This window comes from Phoca vitulina, unplaced genomic scaffold (assembly GCF_004348235.1).
Source record: "Phoca vitulina isolate PV1807 unplaced genomic scaffold, GSC_HSeal_1.0 scaffold29, whole genome shotgun sequence".
NCBI lineage: Eukaryota > Metazoa > Chordata > Mammalia > Carnivora > Phocidae > Phoca > Phoca vitulina.
The window spans coordinates 1,755,560-1,768,632 of NW_022589732.1; the positions used below are offsets into that span (position 1 = coordinate 1,755,560).

The 13,073-nt window shown below is 42.0% G+C and overlaps 1 protein-coding gene across 1 annotated transcript in view; it reads right to left on the reverse strand.

Moving 5' to 3' along the window:
- The window catches only part of CCDC6 (coiled-coil domain containing 6), a 108,197-nt gene that overhangs the window by 21,360 nt on the left and 73,764 nt on the right, over nt 1-13,073 (reverse strand). Inside the window, exons 4-5 of the mRNA XM_032423541.1 lie at nt 4,736-4,839; nt 2,733-2,893 (exon numbers count right to left, since the gene is read on the reverse strand). Coding sequence (XP_032279432.1) covers nt 2,733-2,893; nt 4,736-4,839 — 265 coding nt within the window. The remainder of the gene's footprint in view (nt 1-2,732; nt 2,894-4,735; nt 4,840-13,073) is intronic.

Here is a 13,073-nt window from a genome sequence, read left to right on the forward strand (position 1 = left end):
TCCTCAATTTCCTCTAAAGATTTTGTCTGGGGCACAAAAGAAGTATACACGAGAAAGCCGATGGCACTGAAAGGAGTTCAGGAAGGCACGAAAAGACCTCTGTCTGTCCGGCACCCCAAAAACTCAAAAAATATCCTAACATATCTAGTATTTGAGAATTCACTGATTTGTTTTCATAAAATGTATGTCATGGTTCTCAACCCAAGGTACACATCAGAATTCCTTGTATTAAAAAAATTGGAGAACCAGTTTCTACTCCTAGGGTAAGCCCAGAAACCCATATTAAGTTAGACAGAATGATGAACCCCCAAAGATGTCCACATCCTAATCCCTGAGGCCTGGGACGATGTTACCTTACGAGGCAAAAGGGACTTTGCAGATATGATTAAGTTAAGGACCTTGAGATGGGAATTTATCCTGGATTATCTGGCTAGGCAAATGTCATCCCAGGGTCTCATAAGAAAGAGGCAGGGGGTCAGAGTGAAAAGATGCGCCCATGGATGCAGGCAGGAGTGCTGCCAAAGCAGGGAAGGGGCTATGAGCCAAAACACGCAGCCTCTAAAAGCTGGGAAAAGCAAGGAAACAGAGTCTCCCTTAAAGCCTTTTACAAGAAACCAGCCCTGCTGACACCTTGATTTTAGTACAACGAGACCTATTTTGGACCACAGACCTTCAGAACTGTACTTTAACACATTTGTGTTGCTTTAAGCAACTAAGGTTGTGGTCATTTATTACAGCAACATGAGGAGACTAACACTATTTCTTACAGGTTCCAAGGATGATCCTGAGTCACCAACCCAGATGTACTACTGGACTAGAACTTGCAATGAACTTTAGAGAAGAAAACATAAAGGTAAGAATCACTGAAATTTTAAATGCACATTCCCTGGACTCCATAAATCCACTTCTGGAGTTTATCCTGGTGTTCTTGCTCAGGTGTCAAATGTGGGGACACAGATGTTCATTGTGGTGGCAGCAGGACAACCAAAACGGGTCCGTTGGTATGGGACTAGTTAAATAAATTATGATATACAGCATCCATGGGCCATATGTTCTAAGACCCTCAGTGGATGCCTGAAACTGAGGATGACCCCAAACCCTGAATATACTATGTTTTTTCCTAAATATACACACCTATGATAAAGTTTAATTTCTAAATTAGGCACAGTAAGAGATTAACGAAGTAATAATAAACTAGAACAATTGTAACAATATAATGTAATAAAAGTTATATGATGTGGTCCCGGTTTCTTTTGTAGAGGCCAAGGGCAGGCCACTCCAAGATGGGCCACTTTGGCAGGAACAGTATTTTGAGGTAAAGCAATCCACACCCAGCAGATTCAGGAAGAGCTCTTTACTACCTGCTCAACTGCCTGCCTTTATCAGGAAGACAGCTATTCACAGAGATTCTTCTTTATCTAGAAAACTTATCTATATAATAGGGCAACCTTTGTTTTCTAAACCTCTCCTCTCATCTTCCTGCTAATGGTCTGTCTCCCTTTGTATCCTCAGACTCCCACCCCTCTCTTTAGCTCATATAAGCTTCCCGTTGCCTGATTGTCCTTGGAATTTCCATGTCTGTGTAGAGTCCCACATACATATGCTACTAAATTTGATTTTCTCCTGTTAATCTGTCTCACGTCAATTTGATTCTTAGTCCAGCCAGAAAAACCTTGAAAGGCAGAGGAAATTCTTCCTCCCCAACACCCTCAAAATATCTTAGCGTGCTGTACTCACCCTCCTTGTGATGATGTGACATGATACAATGCCTACGTGAGGAGATGAAGTGTGGGGAATGACATAGGCATTGTGACATATCATCAGGCTTCTGCTGCCCTTCTGACGGTAAGGCAGGAGGGCCACCCGCCTCCCGACCGGGCTGACACAATGGAAAGCAAAGCTATGTAGATAAGAAGGCACTAGCGTATCCATAGAACCGAATACTAAGCAGCCTTTTAAAAAGGGAACCAGACAGCTCTCTACATGTATTGGCAAGAAAAAACTTACAAGATACTGTAAGTACAAACAGAAAAATACAAAAGAGTGTGTTCACGGTGCTGCTTTTAGTATAAAATAAGTTTATACAGACACATACATGTACCTGGAAGAATCAATAAAAAAATGTGCAGCGGGGGGTTGGGGAGAGAGGGAGAAGCGCTCTCCCCTGCGCCACACTGTCTACTCAAATGCATCTGAGCAGCCTGTGCGCAGAAACAGGAAAGACCCAAGCAAATGCACAGTGACCTAATCAAGTGTTCAGAAATCTAGTTCCTCTGATTTCCAACTCAATATCTGGACATTTTCCCAAACAATAAGGCTACATTTTTAAAGCATTTATTCTTCAAGTACAATGAACAAATGTTAGCTGAAGCTAAAATTTAGTAGTAAGGACGATAAACACTATTCTCTGCCTTAATTCCCCAAAGTACATTTGTGACTACAATCCTAGTGATGAACACAAGGAGAGGACCAAAAATAGCACCCGATTCTGGACCCTCCTGAAATTATTTGATTTCAACAAGTATTGTAAACTATTTTCCTGTCCTACTATAATACTTTCAAAAATAATCCATTCCAGGATGATAGAAAGATTTCTACACGCATGTATTGGTAATGAAATACAGGATGGATTTGATCTATGCAAATTCCATGGTAAATACTGGTAAAAGCCTGTGCTTGGTAAATGGGTTGATTGTGCCCACAGAAGACCAGTAAAATCAGAGGTGACATACGCTGTAACTGAGCGGCTCTCAGCTGCTTCTTCAGCCTCTCCACTTCGTTCTTTAAAAACCTGATGTGGCGCATCATGTTTTCTGGAGAGTCTATCTCCATGGAGATGTCTCTAGGCGACGGGGGAGCAGAGACTGGCTGGTCTAATTTCTCCTGTAGGATTCTTCAGTGAAAAGAAAAATTCCAACAATGAAAAACAGTTTGCCTTAAAAGACAAAACAACATACTAGCTGGAGGGTTTGTTTTCATAGCAAGCTCCTGTGAATCACCGGAATTCACAGGGTTGTCGAATTCAGGCTCTGCCCATTTTATATCCACTTCTGGTCTCCCTTACCTAGTATCCAGGTCAAGGTCAAAGGGCAGAGCTGAAGGATCCACCCTCCTTTTTTTCTTTTAAATGACCACTGGTAATTAAGCATTAGTGAAAAAGTCTCCAGCATTTGCTTCTGATTATTATGCCTGGCATAGAGTAGGCACTCAGAATTACCTGCTGACTAAATGAATCACATCTGTTTGCGGAAACGGAGATACTAAAGAAATTTCACTCTCAATGCTTTCTGGTCAACACTTCCGAACTATGTACTATGGTCCCCCTTGGAAGGTGACACCACACAGACTCTACTTCTAAAATTTCCTTCCTGAAAAACCAATCCTGAGGGTGGGGCAAACTGGGATGAAGGCCCTTTGTTTCTGGTCAGAGCACAGGTAAAAGATAAAGAACAAAACCAAACCACAATCACTGGGTTAATAATTGGTAGTCCCACCTTCTCTACCAATTACGGTTAGTTTGAGGCACAAGGAACGTGAATATTCAACGGCTTTTCACCAACCACATGATACTTCATAATGCTTAACACAATACTTTGGTACTTATACATATAAAACCTCCAACTGCGCTCTGCAAAGGAAGACAGATTGGCAATGGACCTCTATGTCCCCTTTCATAAGCTACTAGGGTCTTGGTTTGGTTTGGCTTTTAACTTTTTACCTTTAAGTTTGCCCAAATGCAAATTGTGAATCACCTTCAGGCCTGCCCTTGTTGAGAAAACTGGTATGTTAAATATTGTAATGGTCCCTGCATTTATTATATTAAATACCTTTTCATGATTCAATTTTTTAGTACCACTACAATAATGCAAAGCATACTCAATTCAACTACGGCTTGAGTATTTCCCTAGAGATATAGCTTTAATTTTCACTTTTCTTAAAGCCTGTGATAGGACTATATTTTGCAAATTTAGAGATGAACTCAAAATAACTTATGGATGTTCATCCAAACCAAATAGTTATGGCCAAAGCCTCTGGTTAGCAAAAAGATCCTAGTGAAGTAGATTAATGAATATTTTTTAAAAACTCCCTTTCTACACCCCCCACACACACATCCCACATACAGAAACCCCTGACATTCTTCAAGTCCTGCTCTGCCACCCCCATTCAATGTATGCGGTACTTAAAAATTAGGGCACGAAGGGGCTCAAGAAATGTCTGCTGTTGAATGACATTTCACATCCATGCACATACATTTAGCAAAACGATTCCTAACCTTAACTATGTACAAGTATTTATAGTAAGTTTTCAAGTCAATTGATAATAGTTTTCCTATGAAAATCTCAGCCTTCCTGATGAAGTACATTCTAGAGATGTGTCATAATTAACCGTACATAGTACACATCCTAAGCACTTGAGAAAACCGGGGAAGCCAGTTCAGTAAGGTAAAAAGCTGAAACTGCAACCATCTTTCCCGAACAATTTGAAGGTGACTAATTTCTTCATAGCCTTTGTCCCAAATGAAAGGAAATTTTACTGGGACTATAAGAGAGAAATATAAAGACGTGACCAACATGAGAAGAGTTCAGAAGGCTTTCAATATTTTTTTGGTTTGGCAAATTAAAATGATGTGCATCACCCAAGGAATTAAAACGCCCCTTTCCTATTTGTTAGTCACACCCAGAGCATGCCCTGGCCGTGCACACGCCCCACACTGAAACGCAAGACTAAAACAAACCGCTTTTCAGCTTCAAGTTTGTCCATCCTTTTCCAGAGACGATTAACTAGAGCTTCCTGTTCTTGTTCCAAAGTATTTTCAAGGTCGATCTTCTCTCGTCTCAACTAAAGGAAGGAAAAAAGTTTTACTGAGAATAGTAAGCCATTTAAACTTTGTTAATGAGATTTTTTGATTGGACTATTAGGACCCCCTTATTTGGAGAAAACTGCAAAGAAATGGCCAATTTCCTGGCACAGCCACATTAAGTGCATCTAGTTCTTAAACTTTAATTGAGAAAACCGAGACAGGTTCATTCTTTGATGTTAAAGCTTAATTGCTGTCTGGTACATGAATCACCCTGCTTGTTTCAGCATTTATTCAAGGCACATGGAAAGTCCTCCTTAAAGAGGGTTTGGGGGAGCTCGGCTTACCACTCATACCAGGACTTCTCTGGGTTTGTCCCCCGACCCCAGTGCTGCATGTAGTTCAGGGCTAAACCAGGAGGTTATATTACCATGTATATAAATAACTCAACACCTTAAGACAATTCTACATACTGATTAATGTGTGTACAATACTAGTTAACTCTGAGAAGGTAAGGAAGAAGGAAGGTTTGATTTGGGGGAAAGTCTGCAGTTGCAAAGGAAGCCCCAAAATGCACTCTACTTCATGAAAAGAAGCAAAGATGGGAAAATGCATTTAATCAATCACTATTGGGCAATATGCAAATACTGTGAACAATGCCAGCCACTGGCTAGTAGGGTGTGTAGCAGGGAACCAAAAAGTCAGAATTTTCTGCCCTCATGACACTTACATTTTAGTGGGGTCAAGACAGTAAATGAAATAAATTATATACTTTGGTGGAGAGTGAAAGCGATATGAAGAAAAAGAGGGCTGGCAGGAGGGACAGAAAGTACAATGATCAATTTCACAGTAACGTGCAGAGGGAATGCGTTATATCATTTTTGTACTTCTCTAGGGGTTTGAGATATTAAATAATTTTAACAGAATTTTTTTAAGATTTTATTTATTTTTGAGAGAGATCGAGAGAGAACAAGAGCGGGGGGGGGGGGGGCGGGCAGAGGGAGAAGCAGACTCCCTGCTGAGCAGGGAGCCTGATGCAGGGCTCGATCCCAGGACACTAGGATCATGACCTGAGCTGAAGGCAGACACATACCTGACTGAGCCACCCAGACATCCCAGAATTTTTTTTTTTAAAGAGAGAGAGGTTATTGTACTGCCCTTATGCTGTCTCTTATAATAGCAACTCACCTTTTCAATCACTGAGTCAACAAATTATTTTTGATTGCACAGCTACAAAGATTTCCTTAGCAGGTCACAGAGGCAAGCTCCTCACTGATCAAAGATCCCTACATAGGGGCGCCTGGGTGGCTCAGTCAGTTAAGCGGCCAGCTCTTGATTTTGGCTCAGGTCATGATCTCAGGGTCCTGGGATCGAGCCCTGCTTTGGGCTCCCTGTTTGGGGAGGAGTCTGCTTCACTCCATCTGCCACTCCTCCTGCTCTCTCTCTCTCTCAAATAAATAAATAAATCTTAAAAAGAAAAAAAAGATCCCTGCATATACAGTAAGATGAGACCAGTACTATGTATAAACTGTAGTCTTTTAAAGCAACCAAAGCAGACCTTATTAACATTGAATAAGCCAAGATCACATGGTCAAATGAAAACACAGCTGGAAAATACTTTCTGTGCACTGGGGGGGGGGGGGGGGGGGGGGGGGTGGGACTCAGAACAGGAAGCATCCTGTGCAGTCAAGCTGGGAGCACGCTACCGCACAAATGCTCTTTGGAATGTCAGACACTTCCTACCTGTAGCAAGGAGGAGAAACTCTGGAACAGCTCTCAGAACTCCTAGTAAACTGTGGGATGCTCTGCATTGACCATATGCTTAGCCAAGCTTTGAAGTGCAATTCACAGCCATTTTTTTTTAAAAGAAACAAAATTCCAAGGCATTTACCCTTTAAGGATCCTGCTCCCCCATTTAACTGAAAGCATTATAGAGAGTACTTGGTAGGCAAGGAAAAAATTCAAGCAAGGTATCATTTTACAGTAGGGATGCCTAGTAAACTTATGCCCAGTTGCTTTTAAGTTTAGAGTAATCGTGCATAATGCTAATCAATAACCCTGGAAAGCAAAATCAAGACAAAGCTATCTCTACCCCTGTGTAACTTACTAGGCACATGGCTGTGAGCAGGTCCTCATCTACTGAATGAGCAGCCTGGCCTCCCTGCCTTGTGCAGTCCCCTCCAGGACTGGCCACTCTATCCTTCTCGGTCAGCCTTAAGAAGGCAGCTGTCTTCAGTCTGAGCTAGCTGAGGCACAGATCCTTAGAGCAGGGAGCAGCAAGAGAACCAACTAAGCCCACCCTTTCATTTTAGAGCTGAGGGAACACTGGTCTGGGAGATGGTGTGACTGGCAAAGCAATACCACCAAATGGGAGTGCTATCAGTCACCATGGTGGCCGAAGAGCTGGGCCCCCTCCAACCAGCAAGTACACGGATCTTGAGGAAAAATCAGGATTTAGGGTAAATTATGCTGCGGTTTGTGAGCCAACAATTCTTGGGAGCAGCAGACCAGGGGTGGCTTAGGGAGTCTGAGACGATGCCAAACAGGTAAGAGAGCAGGCGAAATGGGCTGAAAACGTGCGTGAATCCCAGGTTCTTTGTGGCACCTACTGGTAGAGCTACGAGCTATCAATTCACTGCCCACTTCAGTGAACCACTGTTGTACCAACGCTCTACTAACTTATTTCCATGAAGCCAGCAGCACAGGAGGCCCCAGCCCAGCGGCTCAGACGTGGGGGTTTCACGCCACAGGCTGGCAGTGCCCTAGAGTCCACTTATCTTTAGCCTTAGAAAGAGTGGACTTTCCTTATATTTTCAGTTTTAAAAAATCTCAATTTTTCTAGACATAAATAAATACCAAAAAAATTTAAAATCTCAACTTTCCTGCATCACTGAGGAGTTCTCATTGACACTAAAAGGCAAAGAAGTTGGCGGAAATGGCATTATGATTATCATTAATTATGACTACAATCAATTCCCCCTCGAGTTCTTTATCAGAGTTGCCCCTCCATCGCTTGCCCACCTAATTCCACAACCTCTATATTTAGAGCCGAAGCATACACACCACCTCTGCCGACTCAGACAGAAGTTGATTTTCTGTGCTAACATTGTCCTGAGATCAGACAATCCTTGAATCTGACAGTTTATGTTGACTTTACAGAGCAGTAAGTCAGAAATTCTTGCCAATGGAAACTTCAGCCCAGTGACACACTGCTTTCATTATGCTGGTCTCTCTCTCTCATACTCTCCCCATCTCCTTCCTAACAATATCTGACGGCTTTTCTCATTCAGTGTTTGTGCAACAGGCACCCACACACCTATCACCAACATCAAATTCTGATGGGCGAACCCAAGCCCCTTCTCCCCCGCCCCCACTCCAAGATCTTATTTATTTGAGAGAGAGCGCACGCATGCGCCAGCAGGTGGAGGGGCAGAGCGCACGCATGTGCCAGCAGGTGGAGTGGCAGAACGGGCAGGAGAGGACAAGCCGACTCCACCCTGCAGAGCCCAACTCAGGGCTCGCGTTCGACACTCAACCGAGCCACGCGGGCGCCCAGAACCCAAGTCCCTTCTGACTGTTTATTCTGTGAGCACCCAGCACCAATGGGTATCACTGACTTGTATACTATTCATTTGAAAGCCTGCTTTATAATTAAGTCAGTTCAATGGACGGCCAAATTCTTTTTTTCTTCTCTTCAGTAGCTCTCCTTCCCATTGCAAGTTAATTAACGTCAGACCAGGAGTTCTTATTATGTTCCCAAAATAAATACAGAAACTTCAGTAGATAAACTTAGTGCATAAAAATCTAGCTGGTTCATTTGACTTCACAGCCCATCCTAGCTCTATCTTCTCAGTGGGCAGATACTGACCCATCACCAAAAAAGCCAAAGGTGGCTGAGAGATGGGTCCCTGTAGCATTTTCCCATTTAAAGAGAACTGGGACACCGGGGTGGAGGGAGAGGTGTGCGAAAGAAATGGTTGGTCAAAAAACCTGAAGAGAACTTCAGCCTCACCACCGTGCTCAACTACAGAACTTGGGAAGGGTTTAATGGATTTTCGAAAAGTTTTAGTTTAACCACATTATCATGATTTCCATGGGGGAGAGAGAGAGAAAGAGAGAGAGAGAGAGAGAGAGAGAGAGTGTGTATGTGTGTGTGTGTACACACATACATAGATATTTTTAAAAGATTTACTTGAGAGAGTGGTGGGGGGGCACAGAGGCAGAAGGAGGGAGGGAGAGACAAATTCTCCAGCAGACTCCCAGGTGAGCGCAGAGCCTGATGGAGGGCTCAATCCCAGGACCCTGAGATCATGACCTGAGCCAAAATCAAGAGCTGGACACTTAACCGACTGAGCCACCCAGATGCCCCACTTCTATGGGAAAATGTATTTTGAACCCCTAACCTCTGGCTTAAAAAACAAATTTTGGAAGGCAGCCCCTTACAACTAATCCAAGATAATAAAAGAGAGGGAAAAGCCCATGAAGTAAGGGCTACCATAAAAACAGAACACAGACACAAAGTTTGTTACAACGCACAGCAGAGGGCACAGAGATGGTGATGATATAAGCACCGTACTCAACGTTTAAAAAAGAAATCGGAATCCTCTAAGACCTACATTAACCAGACTCTTAGTTGGCTAGATTTTTTTTCCTAAGAGAAAGAGATAAATCCTAAGAAAACAAGTACATGGTGAGGATTAACATGACAATGCCCCCAAACCTTCCAGGTTAAGTAGTATCTGAAGGCTATCAATAGTTTAGCCCAATTTCCTATCAATTTGTTATGTAACACCATTAGATGTTCAAAGTGGTTACCCTGGAGATACAGCAGAATCACCTGGGAAAGTAAAAGCACCAATATTTAGAAAATGACTAAATTACAGACAGAAAAATGAACATTTTTGCAAAGGCTGAATGTTTGTATCCCCCCCAAATTCCTATGTTGAAGCCCTAAGCCCCCAGTGTGATGCTATATAGAGGTGGGGCCTTGGGGAGGTAGTTAGGTTTAGCTGATGTCATGAGGTCGGGGGGGGGGGGGGGGCGCCATGGTGTAGGGATTCATGTCCTAAGAGTCACGAGAGACCTTGCAGCTTGCTGCTGTCTGCTCTCCCCCACAGGAAGACACAAGGAGAAGTCGGCAGTCTGCAACCTGGAAGAGAGTCCTCATCATAACTCCACCACACTGGCACGCAGATATTAGAATTCCAACCTCCAGAACCATGAGAAATGAGAAATAAATTTCTGTTGTTTATAAGCCAGTCTATGTTGTTCTAGCAGCCCAAATGGGATAAGACGATTTTTGTTTCTACCACAAGAGTAGAGCCAGTAAAAGATCTTAACCTCATTCCAGCCTACTTTGCCAATATACCTGAGTTGATCAAGGTTTTACATATCCATAGGAAAGAACAGGATTCATGGGGGGGGGGGGCCTATGAAAATAAAGATCATGAGCAACTGACATGAAAAGAGCTGAGTACAATGCATCATGGTCCTTGCTCCATGGCAAAGCCTTATTCACCAATTAAAGCAACACAGAGTTGGTCAAAAGCTGTTGGTGTCTGTTCAGGCAATCAGTGGAATTTTGCTCAGCCCTGACAATTCTCCCCCTAGGTTGGAAAACATCTGACCCTTGCCTTCTGGAAAAAAAAAAATGCTTTTAAGAAATCAAACAGCCAATTTGTTTTACAATTGAGTTAAGACAGGTGTTCCTAGACCACAGAGCCCCTGAGGTACCTATCTGATTAACCAAGCTGCAGCTGGTTTCAAAATTAAAACCCAGTTTTAGGTCATCATCACTGCTCATGCAATGCTAAGCACAGAAAGAGCCGACAGAAGTTTTGTCAGTGAAGAGCAAGAGAAAAGGCGAGAAAGGATGCTCACCTTCAAGTTCAAGAAGTCAATTATAGGTGAAAAATTTATCTATGTACATCAGAAATCTACTAATAGAGGGAAAAAAAAGGAAAAAGATGTAAAAAAAATCATAAAGAACTATATAGCAAGATAATTAGGGTTGCCCTTTGGGTGAAAGGAATATTGGTGATAATTTCTCTTCCTGCCTGTTTCTGTCCCCATCCAATTTTTTAATGAACATTTACTATTTTTGTAACAAAAAATTTAAAGACATCTAATTTTAAAAACTGACAATTTCCCAATACAATTTAACAGTACATCCATTAATTTAGGATGCTAATTTACATATACAAAATCCTGAATAAGCCAATAAACTCGCAGAGGATAAAATGTTAGCTCTTTGAAACACTCTTGAGAATTTTCCAGATAACCCAGAGTCAACCTTCTTTACCATAGTTTCAAAATATTTCTTCTCAAAGACTGTGTTCTATAAAAATTAGACTTGTTCTTTGAAATGAACATAACTTCAGGACAATATTAATATCCCATCAATATTAACATGTGAAAATGACATTATTTCATCATCTACCAGTTCAGTAAATTTTGCTTTTGTTCAGTGATGTTGAGAAATGAAGGCTTTTTATGAAAAACACAACAAAACAAAAAACACACATATAATTACTCAGATTTATATGGTTTCTGGATTTAAGTTTTCATCACTTAACATCGGCATGATAGCATATAAATCTGCATAGTGGGTTCATAATTCTAGGGGACTTTTACCAAATAAGTACCACCAGTGGAACTGGGTGTACATTCTTCTGCTACATCAAGAGTGCTGTGGAGAAGTCCATTGGAAAGGAGTCCCATCAAAGTGGATGTGGCGGATAAACTATCACATCAGTGGCTACCACCAGTCCATTATCTAAAATGAGCTTAGGGGTGCCTGGGTGGCTCAGTCATTAAGCATCTGCCTCCGGCTCAGGTCATGATCCCAGGGTCCTGGGATTGAGCCCCACATCGGGCTCCCTGCTCAGCAGGAAGCCTGCTTCTCCCTCTCCCACTCCCCCTGCTTGTGTTCCCTCTCTCGCTGTGTCTCTGTCAAAATCTTAAAAAAATAATAAATAAATAAAATAAAGTGAGCTTAAGAAAATAACATTAGGGAAACTTTGCTTGATATGCTTTCTCCAAAATGGAAGTTTCTGTGATAAATCATTACCGCACCCATCCCACTTTCTTACACAGAGATGTTGGATTTACTTAGCCATTCATTCATTAGCCATGTATGTTTAGCTAAGGAGAATGCCCTTTCTTAAGTCACCAACTAAATTATTGTTCTGGTCATAAAGAAACAGATTTCATGCATTTCAAAATCACAAAATCTGAGTACAGTATCTCTGGATTTTATTGCCCTCACTACAGCATACCAAATGGCCTTCAATTTAACAGGCAAAATCTTTACTTCCAGGGCATGACCAGAAACGCACCCTGTTGGATTGTGATGAGGTGTCTCTTTCTTTACACAGGAAACACATTTTGAATTTTTTCCCTGCCATTATGTAACATCATCTGCACCAACTGATCCACATGGCAAGTATGCTTCAAAATAAAGTCTGACAAGATAGAACATAGTGAGTTTTTCTAATTAATTGAAATGAGATCTAGCAAAGGAATTCTGAGGGATTTTTCCCCCACATCCTGTAGAGAGACTGACTTATCTGTGTCCCTGACAGAGCTCAGAGTATACTTTCCCAGGCCTGGAGTGGGGACCTCTTAGCGGGCTTCATGACATCCTGACAGCTTATGGATTACAAAACAAATCAGCTGAAAGGAGAGCCTGCTAACGCTTCCTTTGAGTGCTGAGGATTGCCCCTAGGTTGCCTACTTCCAAGGTACAAGATCCCGCTCACGTTTCAGCTACGCTCTGAGGCTTTTTCCTACCTTTCCCAAATAAGCGGTTGGTAAGATGCTTGCACCCAAGCTTCTCAAGCAACGAAACATCCTCAAGGATTTGCTACAATCAAACTGCCACTGAGCGGACTTCTGGAATTACTATGATTATTGTGTCTGGCTGCGCACCGATGCAGCTAGCCTACACATGCAGGCACAGGTTACGATGTTTTATTTAAAAAAAAAAAAAAAAAATTAAAAGCAGGCAGCAAATTATAATACCCTATTTTTTTTTAAAAAAAAAAAAGGGAAGAAGAAAGAGGAAGAGGGGGAAATAAAAAATATGAATAGCAGTTGTTTGGGGGTGGATTGTAGCCTGGGTTGTGTTTTTTTCATTTCTGTACTTCTGTGTTTTACAAGTTTTCTTTTTCTTTAAAGATTTTATTTATTTATTTGACAGAGAGAGCGAAAGAGCACAAGCAGGAGGAGCAGCAGAGGGAGAGGAAGAAGCAGGCCCCCTTCCAAGCAGGGAGCC